Raw genomic sequence first — 25,715 nt, 5'->3', positions numbered from 1 at the left:
GATATGTGCTGTCTCTGTGCTGGTGATTATGTACGTTCTTGTGTGTAAACTATCTAGGATGATTGGATAGAGTGGTTTATAATTATTTTACATACATCAAACATATTTATTTTTTTTTACATTTGTACCCCGCGCTTTCCCACTCATGGCAGGCTCAATGCGGCGGGCAATGGAGGGTTAAGTGACTTGCCCAGAGTCACAAGGAGTTGCCTCTGCCGGGAATCGAACTCAGTTCCTCAGTTCCCCAGGACCAAAGTCCACCACCCTAACCACTAGGCCACTCCTCCTCATATAAATGACAAGTGACCGACTCACCTGCAAATGCGCAGTAGAGACTTCCCTCTCTGTCCCGCCCTCACATCAAGATGTGATTACGTCAGAGGGCGGAACAGAGAGGGAAACGGACGCTGCCTCTGGAGCCTGAAGACGAAGGAACATCGCCGGCACACCAACCTCCACCCCCCCCATCCTTGACGTCGTCGCCGCCACCCCCGCCCCCCTCCATATTGGGCCCCCTGCACTGACATTACAGCGCCTCTCACCTCCGTGTGGAAGCGCTGTAGGCAGCCACAGAGTGATCTGCTGCTGCCTGCAGCGCTTTCACGCGGAGGTGAGAGGCGCTCTCATGTCAGTGCAGGGGGCCCGGCACGGAGGGGGGAGGGAGGGAGTGGCGGCGAGGAGGGTAGCTGGACATGGGGGGAGGCAGGGGGGAGAGAGGAGGGTTGCTGGACATGGGGAGAGAGCAGGGCAGAGAGGAGGCTTGCTGGACATGGGGGGAGGGCAGGGGAGAGAGCAGGGTTGGGGGGGAGGCCAAGGGAAAGAGAAGGGTTGCTGGATATGGGGGGAGGGCATGGGAGAGAGCAGGGTTGGTGGACGGTGGGGGGGGGGGGGGGGGGAGGCCAAGGGAAAGATGAGGGTTGCTGGATATGGGGGGAGGACAGGGGAGAGAGCAGGGTTGCTGGACATGGATCGATGGAGGGGAGGGGACGGCAGGGGAGAGAGGAGGGTTGCTGGACATGGGGGGAGGGCAGGGGAGAGAGCAGGGTTGCTGGACACGGATCGGGGGAGGGAAGGGCAGGGGAGAGAGGATGTTTGCTGGACACGGATGGATGGAGGTAAGAATTATTACATTTTGCAAAACACAAATCTCGCCCGTTTTAACGGGCTTAACGGCTAGTACATAAATAAATAAGTCATAGCATGAGAAGGTGAGTTATAAAGCAAAGATACTTACCTGTAGCAGGTATTCTCCAAGGACAGCAGGCTGATTGTTCTCACATGTGGGTCGACGTCCGCGTCAGCCCAGGAATCAGCATTTTGCAAGCAAAATACAAAGTTTTGCCAGAGTCTTCTGGCACGCGTGAAGCGCGCACCGCACATGCGCGGACTGATTAACTGCCCGACACGTGAGCATGTCTCGTTAGTTAAATCAAAAAGCATATAAAGAAATAAATAACTCCAAAGGGGAGGTGGGCGGGATTGTGAGAACAATCAGCCTGCTGTCCTCGGAGAATACCTGCTACAGGTAAATATCTTCACTTTCTCCGAGGACAAGTAGGCTGCTTGTTCTCACATGTGGGGTATCCCTAGCAACCAGGCTCACTCAAAATAATGAACATTGATTGACCTGAAACCATAAACAACTAACTGAGAGAGCAGCCTGGAACAGAACAAAGATGGGTCAAGGAGGTTGGAGTTGGATTCTAAACCCTGAACAGATTCTGCAGAACTGACTTGCCCAAACCGACTGTTGCATCGGGTATCCTGCTGAAGGCAGTAGTGAGATGTGAATGCCTGGACTGATGACCACGTTGCAGCCTTGCAAATCTCTTCAATGTAACCTGACTTCAAATGAGCCACTGACGCAGCCATGGCTCTAACATTATGAGCTGTGACATAGCCATCAAGAGTCAGCCCAGCTTGGGCATAAGTGAAGGAAATGCAATCTGTTAGCCAATCGGAGACTGTGTGTTTTCCGACGGCGACTCCCCTCCTGTTGGGATCGAAAGAGACAAACAACTGGGCGGACTGTCTGAAGGGCTTTGTCCGCTCCACATAAAAGCCAATGCTCTCTTGCAGTCCAAGGTACGCAAACTGCTTTCGCCATGGTGGGTATGAGGACGGGGAAAAATGTTGGCAAGACAATTGACTGGTTCAGATGGAACTCCGACACCACCTTTGGCAGAAACGTAGGGTACGTGCGGAGGACTACTCTGTGGTGATGAAACTTGATATAAGGTGCATGCACTACCAGGACCTGAAGCTCACTGACCCTACGAACTGAAGTAACAGCCACCAAGAAAGTGACCTTCCAGGTCAAGTACTTCAGATGGTAGGAATTCAGTGGTTCAAAAGGAGCTCTCATCAGCTGGGTGAGAACGACATTGAGATCCCATGACACTGGTGGAGGTTTGACAGGGGGCTTTGATAAAAGCAAACCTCTCATCAAGCAAACTAAAGGCTGTCCAGAGATAGGCTTACCCTCTACACGGCGATGATAGGCACTAATCACACTAAGACGAACCCTTACTGAGTTGGTTTTGACTCTGATAGTGTAGAAGGTATTCAAGCAGGGTCTGTGTAGGACAAGAAAGAGGATCTAAGGCCTTGCTGTCACACCAGATGGCAAACCTCCACCATTTGAAAGAGTAACACCTCTTCGTGGAATCTTTTCTGGAAGCAAGCAAGACTCAGGAAACACCCTCTGATAGACTCAAGGAGGCAAATTCTAAGCTCTCAACATCCAGGCCGTGAGAGCCAGAGACTGGAGGTTGGGATGTAGAAGTGACCCCTCATTCTGGGTAATGAGGGTTGAAAAACATTCCAATTTCCACGGTTCCTTGGACGACAACTCCAGAAGAAGAGGGAACTAAATCTGACATGGCCAGAAGGATGCAATCAGGATCATGGTTCCACAGTCTTGCTTGAGTTTCAGCAAAGCCTTCCCTATTAGAGGTATGGGAGGATACGCATACAGAAGGCCTGTCCCCCATTGCAGGAGAAAGGCATCAGATGCTAGTCTGTCGTGGGCCTGAAGCCTGGAACAGAACAGAGGGACCTTGATTGATCCACCGAGGGGGTGCCCCACACTCATAAGATCTTGCGGACTACGCCCATGTTCAGTGACCACTCGTGAGGTTGCATTATCCTGCTCAATCTGTCAGCCACACTGTTGTTTACACCTGCCAGATAAGTGGCTTGGAGAAACATGTCATGAAGGCTGCCCAAAGCCACATCTGGACAGCTTCCTGACACAGAGGGCGAGATCCGGTGCCCCCCTGCTTGTTGGTGTAATACATGGCAACCTGATTGTCTGTCTGAATCAAAATGATTTAGTTGGACAGCCGATCTCTGAAAGCCTTTAGAGCGTTCCAGATCGCTCGCAATTCCAGGAGGTTGATCTGAAGACCTTTTTCCTGAAAGGACCAAGCTCTTGAGTGTGAAGCCCATCTATATGAGCCCCCCATCCCAGGAGGGATGCATCCGTCGTCAGCACTTTTTGTGGCTGAGGAATTTGGAATGGGCGTCGCAAGGTCAAATTGGATCAAATTGCTCACTACTGAAGAGAATTCCGAAAGTTGGCGGCCAGTTGGATCACATCCTCTAGATCTCCCGCGGCTTGACACCACTGGGAAGCTAGGGTCCACTGAGCTGGTCTCATGTGTAGACGTGCCATGGGAGTTACATGAACTGTGAAGGCCATGTGCCCCAGAAGTCTCAACATCTGCAGAGCCGTGATCTGTTGAGACGCTCGCACTATGGACACTAGGGACAGGAGGTTGTCTGCCCTTGCCTCGGGAAGATAAGCACTGAGCTTTGTGTTCAACAGAGCTCCAATGAATTCCAATTTTTGAACTGGGGTGAGATTGGACTTGGAATAATTTATCATGAACCCGAGTAGCTCTAGCACTTGAATAGTCATTCGGATGGACTGTAGAGCACCCGCCTCCGAGGTACTCTTCACCAGTCAATCGTCGAGATAAGGGAACACACTCACTGCGTAGCGATGCTGCGACTACCGCCAGGTACTTTGTGAACACTCTGGGTGCAGACACCAGACCAAAGGGCAGTACACGGTACTGAAAGTGCAGTGTTGCTAGCCGAAATCGAAGATACCTCCTGTGAGCTGGAAGTATCGAGATGTGTGTGTAAGCATCCTTTAAATCCAGAGAGCATAGCCAATTGTTCTCTTGAATCATGGGAAGAAGGGTGCCTAGGGAAACTATCCTGAACATTTCTCGGACTAGAAATTTGTTCAGGGCCCTCAGGTCTAGGATGGGATGCATCCTCCCTGTTTTCTTTTGCCCAGCCCCTCTTCCCCTGATGGAACGGATTTGACCACACAGGCCTTTAGAAGGGTGGAGAGTTCCTCTGCAAGTACCTGCTTGTGCTGGGAGCTGTAAGAATGAGCTCCTGGTGGGCAATTTGGAGGTCTGGATTCCAGATTGAGGGTGTATCCTAACCGGCTATTTGAAGAACCCACCGATCGGAGGTTATGAGAGGCCACCTTTGGTGAAAAAACATCAACCTCCCCCCTACCGGCAATTCATCTGGTACGGACACTTTTTCTGAGGCTATGCTGAACTGGAGCCAGTCAAAAGCCCGTCCCTTGCTTTTGCTGGGGAGCACCAGGGGCCTTAGGTGCACACTATTGAAGAGAACGAGTGTGCTGGGGCTGAGCTTGGGCAGGTTGTCGAGAAGCAGGAGTGTACCTACGCCTATTATCGAAATAGGAAGCACTCCTCTTCCCTCCAAAAAACCTCCTAGATTAGGAGGTAGTAGCAGAATACGCCTGGCGGGAAAGAGAATCCATAGCATCATTATGCTTCTTGATCTGGTCAACTATATCCTCTACTTTCTCACCAAAAAGGTTATCCCCCTAGCAAGGAACATCCACCATCCGCTGCTGGACAGAATGATCCAGGTCAGAGACACGCAGCCATGAGATTCTACGCATCACTATACCTTGAGCAGCGATCCTGGATGCTACATCAAGAGTGTCATATGTACCCCTGGCCAGGAATTTTCAACACGCCTTCTGCTGCCTGACCACCTGGCGAAAAGGCTCGGCCTGCTCTGGAAGGAGTGCATCAACCAAGCTGGACAGTTGCCTCACCGAGTTCCGCAAGTGGATGCTCGTGAAGAGCTGGTATGTCTGGATCTTGGCGGTGAGCATAGCAGCCTGATACGTCTTCCTCCCAAAAGAGTCCAAGGTTCTGGATTCTGTGCCTGGGGGGTGCACAGGCATAGTCCCTAATGCTCTTGGCTCTTTTGAGGGCGGAGTCCACCACCATGGAATTGTGAGGTAGCTGAGACTTCATCAATCCAGGTTCACTGTGGATCCGATATTGGGATTCAGCTTTTTTCGGGATCACGGGATTAGACAGAGGGAACGACCAGTTTCTCATAAGGACTTCCTTCACTATGTTATGCAAAGGAGCCGTTGCAGCCTCTCTAGGCGGAGAAGGATAATCCAGGACCTCGAGCATCTCAGCCCTGGGTTCATCCTCAACCTCCACAGGGAAGGGAATAGCCGCAGCTCTTTCCTTGACAAAGGAGGTAAAGGATAGACTCTACGGTGGAGAAAGTCTCCTTTCTGGTGGAGGGGAAGGTTCAGAGGGAATCCCATAAGACTCGTCAGAAGAAAAGTACCTGGGATCTTCCTCCCACAAATCTTCAGTATTGGTCAAGACTTCTCTCAGAGCAGTCCAAAACTGAGCCTGCCTCGATGCCAAGGAAAGACGTCTTTGATGGCGGTGCCGAGAAGTCGACGCCCGCCTGGACTGCGGTGAAGCTTCCTCCACCGATGTCAAAGGGGAGTTGACCTGGGTGGCAGCTGACGCCGATGCCGCAGGCGGCACCGAGGTCAGGGACCTCACCATAGGCGAAGGGACAGATGCCGCTGCAGCAGACGTTACGGAAGGCGCAAGCACCCCCGACACCGAAGCAGACTGGCGCAGCAATCGTTCCAGAAGCTTTGGAAGCAGGGCCCTGATGCGCTCATCGAGAGCCGCCGTTGGAGAAGGCGGAAGGGTCGGTAAAGGAGCCGGTGGCAGAATCTATTGAGGCTCGGGAGCAGGTACCGGGCTGCCAGAAGACCGACGCATCAGCACTTCCTGTATAGAGGGGGAGTGATCATCTCGGCACCGACGCTGCTTGGGTGCTGATTCCTTCGACACCCCGGAGCTCCAGGCACTGTGTGTCGAAGGAGAACGATGACGGTGCTTCTTCACCTTCGCTCAACGCCCGTCATCTAGACTCCTCGGTACCAATGAGGACGTGGAATCCTCACATCTCCTTGGGGCATGCATTACAGGAGGCCTCGAGGCAGGTGGAGACCCACTCGATGCCTCACTGCTCCCAGTGCGAGTTGGTCTTTCTGCAGCCATTACCTCCGCTCCCAATGTCGATGCTTCCCTCGATGTCAATGCCACCGACCTCAGTACTGATGTCGATGTCGACGTCTAAGGACTGGACCAAGCCCCAAAAGCTTTTCTCGTTGGGCTTCTCGAGACGCTAGAAATGTTTCTTCATAAGATGACACAGACTACAAGCGGCTGGGCTATGGTCGAGCCTAAGGCACTGGATACACCAGGTGTGGATAACGGTACCTGAGATAGTCTGATTGCACCGAGTACATTTGAAGCCGCTGGGTGTCTTCGATGACATGGAAGGAAAAATGGCTTCGGAGAAATCAAAAGACGCGATTGTGCCTGTTAACAGACAAAGGGGCACAAAAAATAAGGGAACAACCCGATAGCATGGCCTAAGCCGGCCGCGTCGAAAAACAAAGGAAACTTTAAAAAGTGAAAACAAAAAATCTAACAGACACTACAGGAACTTTTTTTTTTTTTTTTTTAAAGACAATTGAAGTAAAATAAAGAAAATTCAGAACAAAAAAGCAAAAAAACTCAAGAAGACTCTTTCCTGGGCCTGAGAGGAGCGCAGATAAAAACCTACTGCACCTCAACGCAGAGAAAAGAAAACTGACGTGATGTGCTCACACAACGGGTGGGAAATTAGTCTGCGCATGCGCAGTGCGCGCTGCATGTGCGCCAGAAGACTCTGGCAAAAGGTTTTGTTTTGTTTTTTGCAATATGCTGATTCCTGGGCCGACTAGGACGTCGACCCACATGTGAGAACTATCAGCCTGCTTGTCCGCAGAGAATGAAAGTTATAAATTGTCTAGTGAGGTTTGATCACAAGTCAATCCTTCTACAGTGTTTATGAATTTCTTAGACTGAAGAATGTCTCTTCAGTTCCTATTGTTTTTTCATGCTCACCTGTGGCTATGGTCTTGATATCTATCAGGTATGAGAGTTTTTTGCTTTCTTCTACTCCCTTCTGTCTTCTTTCATTCAAACGAACACTGTTAAGAGAGAAAAATACCTACTAATATGCAAAAAATATATATATATTATTGCCACTTTTGGGCAGGTAGCATCAAATCGCTATCTCCTTCAGGACTTCACCCTTGATGAACACCCAATTTAATTATATAAACTCCTGGTTTCTCTTTTTGGCATGGAAAATATTGCAAATTTAGAATAGCATCTTAACTTGTCCTTCATCTAATCTTATACTCCCCACAGTTTGGGCATTTTTCTAAATCTTAGAACATTTTCCATTTATTTACCTTTTATGTACATGTGCTTGTCTCCTTAAGATTGTCTCTGCACATCATATTCAGAATTCTGCTTCATGATGCTAAGTACTAGCATGTATTGGTTCTGAAGAAATTGCATAATGGTTAATGCGTGTCTTTACCCTCTTACCCCATTATGGCAACTTTGCATGTCGCAAGTCTCAATTTTCCTGGTTCCAATATATTCAAGCTTCTGCTATTTTATTTAAATTCCAGTACTAAAATATGGTCAGTGATCCCACCTTAAAGACTTCTTTGGACTTTATATGTATTAATCGTAAGATGAACATAACAACATTACCCAACATATTCAGCCTCTGATTTAACAAAGACTTTTCCCAGACACAAAATAACAGCTGTCATCACAAATCAGACCTGTTATGTTGACAAGCTAGCTTCAAGTAACCACAAGACTGAGTTCAAGTTTTGGTTTCCTAAATCAATTTTAAATTAATTTTGGTCTTTGTAAACTAGAAGTACATGAATCAAATTCTATTACTAGAACAAAAGATAAATATGCAAGTATGACTAGCAATACCACATACTGAATTCCAAAACAAAACTTTTGTTTTCATTAGTATTCATCTTCAAGACTTCTCATGATCTAATGATATTATTATTTTTATTATTTATATTCTCTAGCCTGAGATAACACCGCTGGTGCAGTTATAGGCCATGGTGAAGCTGTGCAAGGACTCACCACAGCTGGAGAAGGCTAAGATACTTATCTGTAGCAGGTATTCTCTGAGGACAGCAGGCCTTATATTCTCACAAGTGGGTAACGTGACCCACGTTGCCTTGTTCGGAGCTTATAACAACCTTAAAAGAGCTTTGTGGCGCGAGAGCCACGCTCCACTGTGTATGTGCAACTGCCTTCCCAAACACCACAAGAGCGCAGTTCATATAGTACAATACTAAAGTGTAAGAGATAAAAAAACAGGAGACAGCTCAAACGGGAGGCGGAAGGGTTTGTGCGAATATAAAGCCTGCTGTCCTCAGAGAATACCTGCAACAGGTATTTTAGCTTTTTTTTTATTTTTATTTTTTCACTTTCTCTAAGGCGGCCATTAATTCTCACAAGTGGGGGATCCCTAGCAACAAGGCTCACCAAAAACATATACACCGTTGGTCAAATAACACAGATCAACCTGAAACTACATACAAACTATGTGTAAGTGCAGCCTGGAACAGAACAAAAAAGGCCTAGGAGGGTGTGAAGTTGGATTCTAGACCCCAAGAGATTCTGCAGTACTCTCTATCCAAACCAACTGTTTTGTCAGGTATCTTGCTGAAGGTAGTACTGCGATGTTAATGTGTGGACTGAAGACCACATTGAAGCCCCGCAAATTTCTTCAATAGAGGCTGACCACAAATGGGCTACCGAAGCAGCAATGGCTCTGACATTGCGAGCCTTGACATAACCCTCCTGGGTCACTCCAGCTTGGGCATAAGTGACAGAAATGCAATCTGTCAGCCAATTAGAGACTGTGCATTTCCTGATGGCGACGCCCATTCTGTTGGGATCAAAAGAAATAAAAATGTTGAGCGGACTCTCTGTGGGGCTTAGTCTGTTCCAAAAAAAGGCCAATGCTCTCTTGCAGTCCACGGTGTGCAAGGTGCACTCGCCAGGATGGGCATGAGGCTGGAGAAAGAATGTTGGGAAGACAAGATAATCGACTGGTTCAGATGGACCTCTGACACCAGCTTAGGCAGAAACTTAGGGTGTGTGCAGAGAATTACACTGATGTGATGAAACTTAGTATAAGGGGCATCCATTACTAAGGCCTGAAGCTCACTGACTCTATGAGCTGATGTAACAGCCATCAAGAAAATGACATTCCAGGTCAAGTACTTCAGATAACAGAAATCTAATGGCACAAAAGGAGCTTTCATCGGCTGGGTGAGGAGGACGTTGAGGTCCAATGATACAGATGGAGGTTTGACAGGCGGCTTTGAAAAAAGCAAACCTCTCATAAAGCGAACTAAAGGCTGTCCAGAGATGGGCTTACCCTCTACAAGTTGAGGGTAAGCACTAATCGCACTGAGGTGAACTCTTACGAGTTGGTCTTAAGGTCAGACTTGGAAAGGAATAAAAATTATTCAAGAAGGGAATGTGTAGGGCAAGAAATTGCCCTCACAGCGACAGCAAACCTCCACCTGGAAGCCAGCAAGACACAGGAGACACCCTCCAGAAGACACAAGAAAGCAAGGGGCCCTTTTACAAAGGCGCGCTGAAAAATGGCCTGCGGTAGTGTAGGCTCATGTTTTGGGTGCACGCAGAATCATTTTTCAGCATAGCTGTAAAAAATGCCTTTTTTAAAATTTTTGCCGAAAATGGATGTGTGGCAAAATGAAAACTGCCTAGTCTGAGACCTTACCGCCAGCCACTGACCTAGCGGTAAAGACTCATGCAGTAACCAGGCAGTAATGACCTGTGTGCGTCCAAAAATAAAAATTATTTTTTTGGACGTGCGCCAAAAATGGAATTACCACAAGAAACACTAGGTAGCCAGGCGATAACTCCATTTTGGTGCACGTAGACGCAAATTCTAGGCTCTCAACAAAATTCTCCATTCTACATGAATCGCAATCGGGTTTCCGTCCAGCTCACAGTACAGAAACCGTCCTACTCACTCTAATATCCAAATTTACACAGGAAATTTCATTTGGTAACAACATCCTCCTTCTACAATTCAATCTATCAAGCGCATTTGACATGGTAAATCATAATATTCTAACCAAACTACTGGATAAACTTGGGGTCGGTGGAAACATCATTAATTGGATAAAAGGCTTCAGCACCTCAAGATCTTACCAAGTTAAATCAACCTCAACCACTTCATCTCCCTGGTCACCAAACTGCGGCGTACCTCAAGGATCTCCTTTATCCCCGATCCTATTCAATCTGATGATGGTACCCCTGGCCAAAACTCTATTCAGACATGGTCTCAACCCTTTCATCTATGCTGATGACGTCACCATTTTCATTCCCTTTAAATCTAATCTAACAGAGGGTCACGTGGTGCTATGCACGAGGGAAGTCGCGTCTGAGCGGAGCTCCTGCGTTCTCCCCTTATTTTTGTTAATCATCTGACTTCCCCGGGACCCTAAAATCTTCGGGAGTACCTGGATTGGAGTGCTGGTCGGAGTGAAGAGAGTTGTTCAGGGGAATCGCACTGCAATCGAGAGATGGCGGAAAAATAAAAAAAAAGGACAAAAACAAAGTGGCGGAGCCCAAGATGGCGCCCGCTCCGCAATCGCCGAACACGAGCGTCTGCTCAGTGTGGACGGCCGAGATTACAGCAGAAGTAACGGCGGCTGTGGAAGCGGCCCTAGATAAAAAGCTACAGGCGATTTTCGATAGAGCAGACTCGGCTCATGAACGCCTAGACGGATTTCACCTGGATTTAGATCACGTTCAGCAAAGGGTCAGTGACATTGAAGACCGCATGGTGAATACCGCCCAACCTACTGAAGCCTTACAAAAAAAAATAACAGACCTGGAAAATAAGATTGACGACTTGGAGAACAGGTCTAGACGCAATAACCTGCGATTGATTGGGCTCTCAGAACAGATTAAAGAATCGGAGTTGGGCAGCTTCCTGGAGTCCTGGATCCCAACGGTGTTGAAATTGAATAATCAGTCAGGACCTTTGCGAATTGAACGCGCACACAGATTGGGACCGAAAAGTCAAGGCCAGAATCGACCACGGGCGGTGATCATGAAGCTTCTTAATTATGGGCACAAACAAGCTATCTTACAAGCCCTGCGTACAGGAGCAGAGCTTAAACAGGATGGTCAACGTGTCTTGTGCTTCCAAGATTATTCGGCGAGGGTGGCAGTGGCAAGGAAAGAATTTGCGCCGATTTGTGCGGCACTTCATGAAAAAAAGATTAGATTTGCTCTAATTTACCCGGCGAAACTGAGGGTGCAACATGGAGGTACCGAGAAGTATTTTGCAGATGTACCAACAGCTAAAGATTTTATTCGAAACTTAACACCGGCGACAACAGATTGAAGGGTACTAAATGGACAGAACTCAAGTCAATGAGGTTTGACATACATTGTGTGTAAATGATTACAACAGATATGCAAGAAAAATGGCTACCATTTTTGGGGCTTTGGGTTAGAGCTGTTAATTGTATGAAAGTGTTCTTTTAAAAGGGTACATACAGCAGGGTATTTCTACTATGTATTAATATGGAGGGAGGGCAAATGGTTGTGGAAGGTCTCCTGGAAGGCCTTGTTTAGATCCTGCCTATGGGTCCCCGGAAGGGGGTTAAAAGATCATACAAGGGAGATCAAGCACCTTCACGTGACGAGTTCTCTGGGGAACTCAGGGATGAGGGATGGGGTCGGGATAGGGGAAGGGAAGGCAGGGGAGGATCGTTGGGGAAAGGGGGATTTGGGGAGAAAGGGAGAGGGAGGAGGAGGGAGGGGGGGGGGAGGGTGGGAGGGGAGAGGACCTACCAGAGTGTTTTAGACCTAGAAATGAGAAGTCGGAATAGGAGCACATGGGAAGATGAGGAGAAAAATGGGGGGAGGCGGAGGCTGGGACGCCTTTCCCTTGATATAAGTGATATCGGTCTAATTGGAGTAATGTTAAATGACCATGGTTAAAGTGGTTTCTTGGAATGTTGGAGGAGTGACATCACCGGTAAAACGCAGTAAGATATTACAGACCTTAAATAGAAAACAGGCCCATATAGCTATGCTACAGGAAACGCACCTAACGGCCAGGGAACACAAAAAATTATGCAGGTGGTGGGTGGGAGACTATGTGGACAGCCCCTCCCCTAACAGGAAGGCAGGAGTTATTATTTTGTTCCGTAAAGGGCTCACCTTAGTAAAGAAAAAGGTTGTCGTGGACCCCAAGGGTAGATTTGTTATGGCAGAAGTTCAGGTGCATAATCAGAATGTATTACTGGTAAATGTATATGCACCGAATCAATATGATAAGCAATTTTATCGAGAGCTGATGAGACGGGTGCACTCTTTTGATCAAATGCCTATTATTATGTGTGGGGATTTCAATTCGGTGGTTGATCCTTTAAGTGATAGTACAGGTACCTCGAGGGTGGGGCCCGTAGACTTTTCAAGAGGGATCCCACGACTCTGTTCCTCGTTGGACTTGGTGGACACATGGCGTTTGTTTCACCCGGGGGAGAGGGATTACACTCACCTTTCTAGGGCGCATGGCACACTATCGCGTATTGACTATATTTTGGTATCAGCTAGTAAAGTTAGCTCATTGCTTCAGGCGGAGATAGGAGCGACCCAGGTGTCGGATCATGCTATGGTGTGGGTGTCCCTGTCCCCTGGGGGGGATGGGGGTCGGAGATCTAGATGGCGCTTCCCCAGGGAACTTTACTATGACAGACAATTTCTCCCCTACATACAGGCCCAATGGAAGGAATACACTGAGTTTAATGAAGCCACATATTTGAACGACCCAGTGCTGTTTTGGGAGGCGGCCAAGGCGGTAATGAGAGGCGCCATTATATCATATCATGTACATAAGAAAAGGTCCAGGGACGCAGAGATCCTTCATATGGAAAGAACAGTAAGACAGGCTAGGCAGAGGTTTGGGGTCATGCCTTCCAGCTTACACAAGACACAACTGTTAGAGGCTCAAGCTTCCCTGAACCAATTAATACATGCCAAGGCACAAAAATCAACTCAATTCTTTCGTTTCCAATTATACAAATATGCCAATAAACAGGGAAAGCTGTTAGGCCGCCTGGTGAAACAGGTGGGGGGCTCGCGTTTTATATCCCAAATAAAAGATGCAGGAGGAGGACTTCACCATACTTCTGCAGGGGTGAATGAAGTCTTTAGGCAATTTTACGAACAATTGTACTCAGCTCCAGAGGAACAGGGCTTACAGGCGGAAGGATATTTAGAAGGCCAGCAGCTGCCCAAAATTACTGATCAGCAGCAAAATAGTCTTAATGCAGACATTTCGGAGGATGAGGTAGGCTGGGGTATACGTGGCAGCCCATTGCATAAATCACCGGGAGGGGATGGACTTCCCGCTGAATTTTATAAACTTCTTAGCCAAGATATAGTGCCTTGTTTAACGGTAGTGTTTAACCGCTACGTACAGCAAGGAATTTTGCCTGAGTCCTTGCGGAAGGCACAAATAGTGGTGCTGTTAAAAACAGGTAGAGACCCCCTGCAAACTGGCTCGTACAGACCTATCTCCCTGCTGCCGTTTGAGACCAAATTATTTGCCAAGATCCTAGCAAATAGATTAGGTAGAATTCTCCCCAGCATAATTGAAGAATCGCAGGTGGGATTTGTACGGGGAAGAACAGTGATACGAAATATGAGACAAATCTTGGGGGCTCTAGAGACATTGCACCGATATTCAACCCCAGCTTTAATAATAAGCTTTGATGCCGAAAAGGCTTTTGACCATGTCAACTGGGATTTTATGTTCGCCATTTTGAGGATATATGGGGTGATGGGGTTTTTTCATGCAGCAATAAAAGCCCTATACAAAAGTAATACTGCTGAAGTTCTAACTAATGATCAGGTGTCAGAGCCATTTGGGATATTTCGGGGAACCAGACAAGGCTGTCCTCTCTCACCCCTTCTTTTTGTAATGGTGTTAGACCCCCTGATTAGGGATATTAAGGGAATGGAAGAGGTCAGGGGGGTACAGATAGGAGAGGAATCCTTTAAGATGTCTGCGTTTGCAGACGACTTATTGGTGGTGATAGAAAACCCACAGGTGTCCTTGCCAGCTCTTATGGAAATATTTGCCGAGTTTGGAGACTTCTCTGGGTTTCGTCTTAACCTAGATAAAACAGAGGTAATGTCTCTATTTATGAAGGATCACCAGTGGGAGAGGTTACACTGCCCCTTTAGAAGAGTAGATGTGGCGTTCAAATATTTAGGTATATTACTCACTAAGGACCCTAGACAATTGGCTGAGGCAAACATAGCGCAACTGCTGACGAATACCAGGGAAACTCTGGGGAGATGGGACGGATTGCCGTTGTCTTTGATGGGGCGGATTGCCCTGTTTAATATGGTGCTGTTTCCCAAGTGGCTTTATTGTATGCAGACGATCCCACTTTACCTCAAGCAACGGGATTTAAGAACGCTTCAAAGCATGCTTTCCAAATTCTTTTGGGCTAGGAAAAGACCCCAGATTAAGTTTGAATTCCTAAAAGGGAAAAGCGGGGAGGGGGGATTTGGAGTCCCGGACATTAAATTTTATAACATGGCTTGTTTACTGCGTCATTTGGGGGATTGGTACCAACAGACGGAGAGGTTCTCTCCCTTGGCTATGGAAGTAGAACTATGTGGTCCCCTACATATTTTCTACATACTGCATGCACTGCGGAAAGATCTGCCTACACACACACGGTTTAGTGTCTTGATAGAGCCCTTAAGAAGAGTGTGGAAAGATCTGGCGAAGATCTGGTCCTTCGACTGCAGATGTAGTAACTTACTCCCCTTGCAGGGCAATGAAGCATTTCGTCCGGGCATGGATAATCAAGTGGTGAGGTCCTGGGGCGAGGGGGGGATACTGTTTTTGCACCATGTGTTGGGACCAGGTGGCGAGATGAAGTCCATGGAAGGTCTTGGATTAAATTCATTAGACTGGAGTACTTGTTTCGCATATAAACAGGTACGACACTATGTGACATCTCTTACGCGTAGGGCATTAGGTGTTGATTTGACCGCCAAAATGGATGCCCTGCTGGAGATGCCGTCGGGAGACCCTGTCTCCATCTCCCTGTTATATAAGAGACTGACCATGACAAGACCACAAAGAGACCTGGGATTGGTGGCAACCAGATGGGAGGGAGACATACAAGCACCAGTTTCGTCTCAAGATCTTTTGCAAGGGCTGAGGGGAGTCTTGAAATGGACACGAAGTATAGAGCTTCGGGAGTGTCAGACCAGAGTTACCTACCGTGCTTACACCTCACAATCTCGACTGTATCACATGGGATATTTAGAATCAGCAGCATGCAAGAGATGTGGAATGTTGCAAAATGATTTTTTCCACGCCTTTTGGAAATGCGAGGCTATTAAAGCGTTCTGGGTCAGGATTACGAGGTTTATAGGTAGATTAGGGGGACACCAGGTCCGAATGTCACCTAAATGTATTTTGCTGGGTTGTCTTTCCCCGATAGAGGGAGGCACGATTCACCTGAGTGCACTCGCCCATAAGGCTTCCTTGGTGGGCATGAAATGTATCTTAGTGAACTGGACCTTGGATCAGGGTCCCTCTTATTGGCAATGGCGTAATCGTTTTCATGCTTTGCTTTTGATGGAACTCCAGGACTCCTTGTTTAACTTCAAAACTCAAAATAACTTTTACATGACCTGGAAGAGATACCTTCAGGTGATATCTCCTAAAGCTAGAAGTCATGTTCTTAACAAACTCACTGCTCTGACTAGTTCTTCTCAATAGCTTACACCAGCTAGAAGAAATTGATGCTCACATTCATAAAAATGGATGGTTTATCTGATAATAGGATATGAAGGGGTAACTGGTTAAAAGGTCTACGTATCTTGGTTTTGTGGGGAGGGCGGGGGGATGGAGGGGGGTTCGATAAGTATTAGTCCTCCTAGATGTTTGTTTAAGATTTTGACTTTAAAATGTTCACGAAAAGAAAGATTGGTTTACTAATCCATGTTTGTGGGTTGATGTCTGGGGATTGTTGTTGGGCTATGAACTGTGGATTATATATCCAGCGATCGGATACTGTAATGGGACAACAGTTATATCCATGGTTGTCGGGAATCTAGGGGGAGGGCTATAAGAAAACAGGCTCTCTACCCTAGCCTTCGAAGTGAAGAACTATAAGAGTGGATTGAAAATGTGGACTCTGCTGACTCAACAGTTCCAGACACAACACTCATTTGCAAGAATCTTTATAAGTTAAAAATAGTGGGAGAGAGGAGGGTATAATACAAATTGCTTGATGATAAAGTACTAAGTTATATCCAGTTGGTACATATCACTTATATGTACAGGAGTGTGAAATGTTCAATCTGTTGTATCATCAATAAAAATTGTTGAAAGTAAATCTAATCTAACAGAAATTTTCGACAAAATATCCTTGGGCATTAACATCCTAACCTCTTGGGCTAACGCCTTCAAGATGAAAATGAACAAAGAGAAAACACAATGCCTAGTCCTATCATCCCAACACTCTGCACTCCTCCCTACTAATCTTATCACCCCTGACATTACAATTCCCATATCTGCCATTAAGGGGGTAAGAATAGGTCCTCATGTTTTCAAGATCACAGCGTTTGCGGATGACTTGTTGGTGCATGTTGTGGAGCCTCAGATCTCACTAGAAACTTTAATGGAGTGTTTTGTAGAATACGGGACTTTTCGGGTTTCAGTTTGAATTTAGATAAATCTTTCTGTTCAAGAGAATTGGGTGGGCTCCTTTCCATTGCAATGGTAATCTACTTCGTTTCGGAATCTAGGTATTCAGTTGCCTCACAGCACGGGGATGCTTTATAAGGCAAATAGAACAGTCTTACAGTGATCCAACAAAACTGTTACATCTAAATGGCACCACTTTCCTCTTTCTATTCATGGTAGAATTCAATTATTTGCTATGGTATTATTCCCGAAATGGTTGTATATCCTCCAAGTATTACCAATTAAGGTATTAAAACGTGATCTTAAGGCCTTACAGAGGATGCTATCTTATTTTTGCTGGGGGGGGGGGGGGGGGGGGGAGAAACCGAGGATACCCTTCAAGCAGTTAATTGGTTCTTGGAAATATGGATGTCTGGGTCTCCCTAACTTATCATTGTATAATTATGCATGCTTACTTCGTCATTTGGGGGATTGGGTTTTGGAAGAACCGGGCTACACTCCAAGAGAATATGAGGAGGCATTTTACTCTCTCCTGCATTGCCCCTCGAGATCCCTCTCGCCGTGGTTGAGGCACAGTGTGTTATTCCAATCGCTGCGTCTGACTTGGCGGTTCATGATTTTGCGGTTGGGAGGTCGGCCTGACATTTCAGACCAGTTCCGATTGGAGGCAATATGCAGTTTTCTCCAGGGAGGGAGAACACTAGCTTCACTCGTTGGGCGACCAGGGGAGGTTTTTTGTTGCAACACGTTCCAGACTCTGAGGGTAGGTTGTTCTCCTGGGAGGCCTTATTAACGAAAGGGGTTGCAGAGATGCGGGATTTGATGGCTTATCTTCAATTACGTCATTATATACTTTCTTTGGATCATGTGGCTCTTGTTCCGTCCTTGAGTGTAAATTTGCAGGCATTCTTTGATAAATTTCGGGATGGGGGCCTATCCGTTTCTGGGTTCCACAAAGCATTGCAGTCGAGCTCCCAACCTCGGACGTACGATGACCTTACTGTGAGGTGGGGTCGGGATTTGGGGAGGTCAGGTATTGCCATAGAGCCTCTAAAGCTTATCAAGTGGATCCCTGAGATCTCGGTGAGCACTGAGTTGAGAGAGTGTCAATTTCGGATTTACATAGGGCATATTTTGCTCAAGATCAAATGTTTAAGATAGGGGCAGTAGAGTCCCCGGTCTGTCAGAAATGTCAAAAAGGGCCTAACTCATTTTTCCATGCCTTTTGGGAATGCCGGAGGGGAAGGACTTTTGGAGAGCTGTTTTAAGTTACGTGGGGAGGCTATTGGGCTTCGACTTACTGCTTTCTCCTGCAGCTGTATTATTGGATAATTATGAAACCTTTCGCATCCGTAATCGGTCACAAATACTGTTTCTCTGGAAAGCTGGGGTTCTGGGCAAGAAGGTGATCCTCGGGATTTGGGTGGGGGAGGAAGTTCCATCCTTTTGGACATGGAGAAATCGATTGCATGCCCTGATGCTTCTAGAGCGCCAATATGCTAAGCAAACCCCTAAAAGATTAAAAGTTTTTCATGCAGTATGGGATGTATATGTTGAGTCCCTTCCGCATAGGGCCAGGAGTCTACTCTTGAATTCTCTTTAGTTTGATGGCTGACTTGGTGAGGGTCGAGATGCTCCACTATAATGTTAGAAACGTTAGAGCCTGCCGGGTGGGGAGGCCTTAAATTGCGCGTGTCCCGTCCTGGTTGGAACCCCTCCTTCCCCCTCCTTTTTTTTTCTGGAGGGTTGAAGGGGGGGTTGGGGGGCTTGAATTGTTCGTTTAAAAACTTGATGACAGTTTTCAGTTGGTAATAAATGTTGAAGTTTCTCAAATTGATTGTATGTAAGCAGATGTTAAGCTCTTTACCGTATGGTTTGTATTGAAGGTGTTATCAATAAAAATTGTTGAACCTTAAACAAGAAAGATATGATACTCTATTGGGAGGACTGGGGGCAGGCATGGGACTTGGAATTCTATTGATGTGGAAATTTTAGCTAATTGATTAAAATTAACTGACCAAGATATAGCACAAATGATTAATTTGCAGGCTCTCTGGTAACCTACAATTTGGGATAGTCAAAAACTAAAGGCCATGTTTACTAAGCAGCGCTGAGGGTCCACTAGCATTTTTAGCACACACTAAACATTAGCACATGCTAAACGTTAAAGACACCCATATATTCCTGTGGATGTCTCTAGCATTTGGTGCACGCTAAAAATGCTAGCACACCTTAGTGGGCCCTAAATGTACAATTATTGGATAAAGTTAAAAGTCAATGTAATGTTACTCGATTGAATATTTACTCGACGGGTAAAAAATGTTTCAAAACTTTTTAATTGAACTGCTTGCTCCATACGAGGGCTGTATGCAGACATGCAAAAACACAGTACGATTAGAGTTAATGACTCACAATTACCATGTATGGTGGACATTGTTGGATTTCGCTTGGACAATTTGGCTTGGATATCCATTCAGCAACAGAATACTGAATTTTGTAAAGGTTCCTTTACTGTGCATATGGTGAGGCAACCTGAGTTACTATGCAAATTTGTTGTAATGCTATGCTTTTGGTTCCCAACTGTGGCAACCTGAAATCACAGGTACTCTTGTATATTTAAACAATTATACCTATCTTTTCCATGATTGCATCCCTACCCAAGGTATGTCCTACCCAATCTCCTTGGTATGAACCTTGTTTTTTCACAACACAGCATTAACCTAAGTCAATGGAAAATTTTGACAAATGTTAATTATTCATCCTTGAGATAAATAATAATGTGGTATGTGTTATTTCAAATTTTCCGTTACTACATGCAATCTAGTATTCCCAATTCCTTTTTCTAGTTGTTGACACTATTGGTTATCTTGCTATTAATAATCATTTATATGTCTTCAGTAATAAGACGCTCTTACATGCGGATGTAAACATTATCTATAAGCATATTTCTCCACCATCTTTAACCATACAACTAGATCCTCTAATTACTGCTATGAATTGCACTGCGCATTTAACAGCTTATTAAGCTAAAATGAATCAGACGTTATTAGAACATGATGTTAGCCGTGCATTTTTAAAGAATAAACTTATTTTTTTGCGTTGTTCAAGCCAAATAAACACCACTCAATTGATGGGATATCTTTACTGGTTGGTTTCCTCAAGCAAAAACCTTCCTTAATTGGATGCTTCACACTGTGATAGTAATCCTTATTGTTATCATTGGTTTAACTGTTTGGAATTATTGCCTTTCTTACTACCTATATAAACACACTGCTTCTGTTGGTTTAACTGACTATGTAACAGTAGAACCATAATGTGGAGCCATAGTGCAATGGCTAAGGGATGGAATGTAGTGGTAATAATCTAGACTAATTGTCCATTGCCCTCTGACTTACACTATGTAAACAGGTCACCTGACCCTTAGATCTGCTGTCCTTTAATTGACTCTAGTATCTTGCACATGCTCTGATGCTTTATGTTATATAAGCTGTTTTTTTCAGTTCATGCAGTATACATAAGATCACTTTATGCTCACCAAAAGGAAGACCCATAAAAGGAATTAAGTAAGGCATGCCTGTCTGGGTCTTTGCCAGCTGACAAAGTCAGGCAGGAGGTGAATCAAGAAGAAACACTTATCTAACTGGGCTGAAAAGTTCTAGAAGCTGAAGCCTCATGCTCTGGGGTTGATGACTTGACGGGCCTCCTGCAATATCACTCCAGACTCCACTGGTCGAATGGACAGCCTGAGTTGAACAAAGTGACTGGGCCAGGATGTTGCGATGTATTGCGGTGATGTATTGTTATTATTAGCTGTGAACATATACATTGCATTTATATATTCAAATATATACATTGTATTTGCTTTTAAGAGCTTGGGGCTAGCTATAAATAAACTGCATTTTATCTTCTGAAACATTTGTGAACTCTCTACTTTTTCCTGGGCATTGTTCCAGGTCATATCCTGGTTAACTCTTAAGTTTACCTGATAAGATGTGGATTCATGAATTCAGTACGAACAGAGCCTAGAATTTCATTGTTTCCATATTCCACCAAGGTTAGCTCTCCTGCATTGAAGATCATGCATACCTACAAAATGACAGAAAACATCTATTAATATCCAGATTAGCAGAAAAAGAGCCAACACCTGGCCGTATTGCCCTAACTTTATTGTTTCGATAAGTCTGGTAGCTAGGGATTCCCAGATGTAAGATACACTGTCCTGCTTGTCCTCAGAGAAAGCAAAGCTACCCGCCTGTCACAACTCTCCAAGGACAGTAAGACATGTATTTTTACATCTGGGTGACATCATCCAACAGAGCCCAGAACAAACGTTACCCAGTGTTCTGTTACTTTAAAAAGCCTTTAGCAGCATCTCACCATACATGCGAGTGTGTCTCTCCATCCAGTATCAGCATACGGGACCATCAGTACAATAACATAGCAAAGGAATGAGGAAGGCAATGTAAGAATGGCATGGACAAATCAAGATCAAGTATGGATTAGAATGGCGTATACTCATCTGTTGCTCGGTCTGAAGATTGATGGGGGCTATTCAGAGTCCTTTGAACTCCAGGGCGGTACCCAGCAGGGGTGTCCCCTTTCTCCAATACTGTTTGACTTAGTTATTAAGCCTCTGGTGCAGAAAATTTGTGAGAATGCTACAATTTTTAGAGTCTGGACGAATGGTAAGCAGCATAAAATCAACTTATTTGTGGACGACGTTTTATTAACTCTGACAAATCCTAAGGTTTCCCTAAGGGGGGGGGGGGGGGACGCGTAAGCTTGAGGCCTATGGGAGTGTCTCTGAATTTTGCAGATGACGTTTTATTAATTCTGATAAATCCTGAGGTTTCCCTGAAGGGGTGTGATGCGTAAGCTTGAAGCCTATGGGAGTGTCTCTGGATTTTGAGTGAATAAGGGGGAAGTCAAATTCTTAATGTTAGTCTCCAGCCATAGCAGGTAGCTGCTTTGCGAGCCCAGTTTCCTTTCTGCTGGGTGTGCTCTTCACTGCGGTATTTAGGTATCTATTTGGGAGGACTGGGCACTACCTTATACGATTTGGACTAGTCAGATAGTCAGCTTAGACCAGATTTTAAGGCCCCAAACTGTTTCCTGGCTGGGACACACAGACTATTAAAGAATAGTCACTCACAATAGCGGGTGGCCAGTAGAGCTTGGGCTATCACACTGGCCCTTATTTAAAAGGGAAGCCCAGGCAGCATATAGGACATTAGATGCCAACAAAGCCCTGGACTATAAACATGTACAGACTGCAATCCAGGACCGATTAGGACTCTCCCCTCAGCAATACAGGAAGAAGTTTAGGAGGAGAGAAGCCGGAGGACAACGGTCGACAATGATGCTGAAAGCCAGGTCAATCAGTTGAATACTGCTGCAAATACTGCACAGAGGAGAATACTGTAGCAGTTGAAGACAGCTAACCCAACAGTGACCTGCTGCAATGTCCAAACCACGGACCAAAGGAGAGGAGATTGTCTGCCCATGTCTCCAGGAGACAGGCTCGGACATTCGTCCTACTGAGCAGGGCTCTTATGAACTCCAATTTTTGAACAGGATGGAAATGGGACTTGGGGTAGTTTATCACAAACCCTAGTAGTTCCAACACCCGAATAGTCATTCGCATTGGCTCCCGAGCACCGTCCTCCGAGGTGCTCTTCACCAGCTGTCGAGATAAGGGAACACATAGTAACATAGTAGATGACGGCAGAAAAAGACCTGCATGGTCCATCCACAAACTCCCAGTCTGCGTAGCGATGCAGAAACTACGGCTAGACATTTTGGGAAAACCTTGGGAGCTGACACGAGTCCAAAAGGCAATACGCGGTACTGAAAGTGGTGTGTTCCAAACTGAAAACGAAGATACTTCCTGTGAGCCGGAAGTATCAGGATGTGGATGAATGCATCCTTTAAGTCCAGAGAGCATAGCCAATCGTTTTTCAGAATCGTGGGAAGAAGGGTGCCGAGGGAAACCATCCTGAACTTCTCTCTGACCAGGAATTTATTCAGGGCCCTTAGATCTAGGATGGGATGCATCCCCCCTGTCTTTTTCTGCACAAGGAAGTACCTGGAATAGAATCCCTGCCCTTCCTCCCCTGGTGGAACGGGGTTGACCACATTGGTCTCTAGAAGGGCAGAGATTTCCTCTGCAAGTACCTGCCTGGGCTGAAAGCTGAAGGAGTGATCTTTTGGTGGGCAATTTGGAGGCTTGGAAATCAAATTGAGGGTGTACCTGAGACAGACTATTTGAAGAACCCACTGGTCAGAGGTTATGAAGAGGCCACGGTCCTCCTCGGTATTGGACAGAACTTCCCTCGCGGGTGCCTAAGACTGGGTACACCTTGATGTTGAGGACCCATGGCACTGAGGAGCTGGCTCCTGCCTTGAGTCCAGTGAAGCTTCCTCCACCAACGTCGGAGTACCGGCCTGGGTGGCAATTGACACCCGGGCCGTAAGCGGCGCAAACGTCGGAGGCCACAATGGAAGGCATGGCAGGCGCAGGCACCCCCGAAGCCTATCGCTGCATCAATCTCTCCAAGAGCTCTGGAAGCGAGGCCCGGATAAGCTCATCGAGAGCCACAATTCATAAAGGCTGAGGGGCCAGTTGGGGCTCGGGTTGTTGAGCTGCTTGGGTTGCGAGAGCAGGATCTTGGCTGCTAGGATAAAGATGCATCGGCACCTCTTGGAGGGGTAGCGGTCTTCCCAGTGTTGATGGCTTTTGGGTGCCAAGTCCCTCGGCACCCTGGAGCTCCCAGCACCATGCGTTGAAGGAAATCAGTGTCGGTGCTTCTTGGCGTTCGCCCGATGCACTTCATCCAAACTCGTTGGACCTGTGAGACAGGTGGAGACCCCAGTGACTCGGGGTCTCTCAGCAGCCATCCCTACCTCAACTCCCGATGCTTCCCTCAATGCCAACGCCACAGACGCCGACCTCAATGTCAATGCCAATGTTGAAGAACCGGACCGAGCTCCAAAGAATTTTTCACATTGAGCTTCTTGGGAAATTTGGGTCCTTTTCTTCATACGAAGGCAAAGGACACAATTTGCCGGGCTATGGTCAGGCCCAAGGCACTGAATACACCAAGAGGGTGTATCAGTACCCGAGATGGTCTGGTTGCACCAGGAGCAATGCTTGAAGCCACTGGGAGTCTTCAATGACATGGAAGAGAAAAAGGCTTCGACAAAATCAAATGTCGCGATTGTGCCTGACAAAGAGGGAAAGACACAAAAGGAAGATACCCATCTGAGCAGGCCTAAATGCAGCCTGCGACAAAAAAGAAAGGAAACAAACATGGGGAAAGAACTAAGGAATAAGGGAAACCTTTTTTTTTTGTTAGAATGATAAAAGAAGTAATAGGTCAAAGAGCGGAGCACAAAAAAACAGCACCGAAAGGCACGAGAAAGGCTCTTCCCAGGCATGTGAGGATCAACGAAAAAAACACTGCTGCTTCTCCCGTGGAGAAAAAGGAACTAAGAAGACGCGGTTATGCTGCGGGTGGGAAGGCATATGACCCAGAAGGGTCTCGAAATTTTTTGCTGGCAAGTATACCGATTCCCAGGCGATGTAGATCGTCTACCCACTTGTGAGAATGGTAAGCCTGCTTGTTCTCGGAGAAAACATATTTCCTGTTTGATTCTTCCTGAGGCAGAAGTGAAACAAGGGGGGCCCTTGTCGGGGAGCTGACGTGTCACAGTGGAAATACTTTTGGAGTTATACCTGGCTGGATATTTATACAAAGGCTTATGAGTCACGGCAACCACCCGGGTGGATAAGCTAAATGGAATTTTTCCTGTGCACTAGTAGCATTTTATGTACTTTTTCAGTGTTATTAAGACATTAACCTTGGAGATTACTATTTTGTTTTCTGGCTGCAGTGGTTTTTTCTGCGATTCAGAGTTGTTTTCCACTGCAGTTTGTTTCAGAGGATAATTGAAACCTATGATAAGAGCCATTTTATGGGGGAGACCATCAATGTAGGCACCCCTGGCTATTGAGGTTTCCTTTTTTTAATATATATTTCTTATAATCTCCTGAGTTATTGTTATGGTTTAGGGCAAACTGTATAGTGTTGTTTTTGCTCTTCACTATTTTTTGATTTTGGACCAGAATTGAATGCAATACTCAAGGTGAGATTGTACCATGAAGCAACACAGAGGCATTACAATATTCTTGGTCTTTATTTTGCATCCCTTTCCTAATAAATCCTAGCATCCTGTTTGCTTTTTAGGCCACCACCACACACTGGGCAAAACATTTCAGGGTATTGTCTACAATGACATCTAGATCTTTTTTCTTGAGTGCAGTCTCACTGAAAAAGGAGGCTTTAGCTTTGTCAGTGCTCTAAAACAACACCATATCAGCATAAAGGGGGAGGGGGGAGGGACTTGGTCCCACTAAGTGTCACCCAAGCTCCTGCTAAATCTTCATGATAAGTAAAAAGGAGCTAAAAGCTAACTATTAAGAAATCCCCTGCTCAACTGACTCCAGAAACCACTGGGTCAGGAGCTGGCTGAGAAGCTGCACAATCCATCAACCATCTACTTGGAGACAGAGAATATACTGAACTTGCTATGGCTGCACAATACCTTCAAAGGGTGACTCACACAAAGAACTATTTTTATTCTGTCTCCACCCGCTGGTCGACAGACATAACATTTGTCTGAACTAGTCTGATAAGATGTTAAGG

General features: G+C 46.1%; 1 protein-coding gene across 1 annotated transcript in view; it reads right to left on the bottom strand.

The window, feature by feature from the left end:
- Window positions 1-25,715, bottom strand: part of IFT172 (intraflagellar transport 172) — a 335,758-nt gene that overhangs the window by 236,456 nt on the left and 73,587 nt on the right. The window contains exons 13-14 of the mRNA XM_030198582.1: window positions 20,993-21,096; window positions 7,284-7,369 (exon numbers count right to left, since the gene is read on the bottom strand). Coding sequence (XP_030054442.1) covers window positions 7,284-7,369; window positions 20,993-21,096 — 190 coding nt within the window. The remainder of the gene's footprint in view (window positions 1-7,283; window positions 7,370-20,992; window positions 21,097-25,715) is intronic.

The sequence above is a fragment of the Microcaecilia unicolor genome, chromosome 3, assembly GCF_901765095.1.
Source record: "Microcaecilia unicolor chromosome 3, aMicUni1.1, whole genome shotgun sequence".
NCBI classification, from domain to species: Eukaryota; Metazoa; Chordata; class Amphibia; order Gymnophiona; family Siphonopidae; genus Microcaecilia; species Microcaecilia unicolor.
The sequence above is the reverse complement of the archived record's forward strand: the minus strand, read 5'-3'. Positions and strand labels throughout refer to the sequence as shown.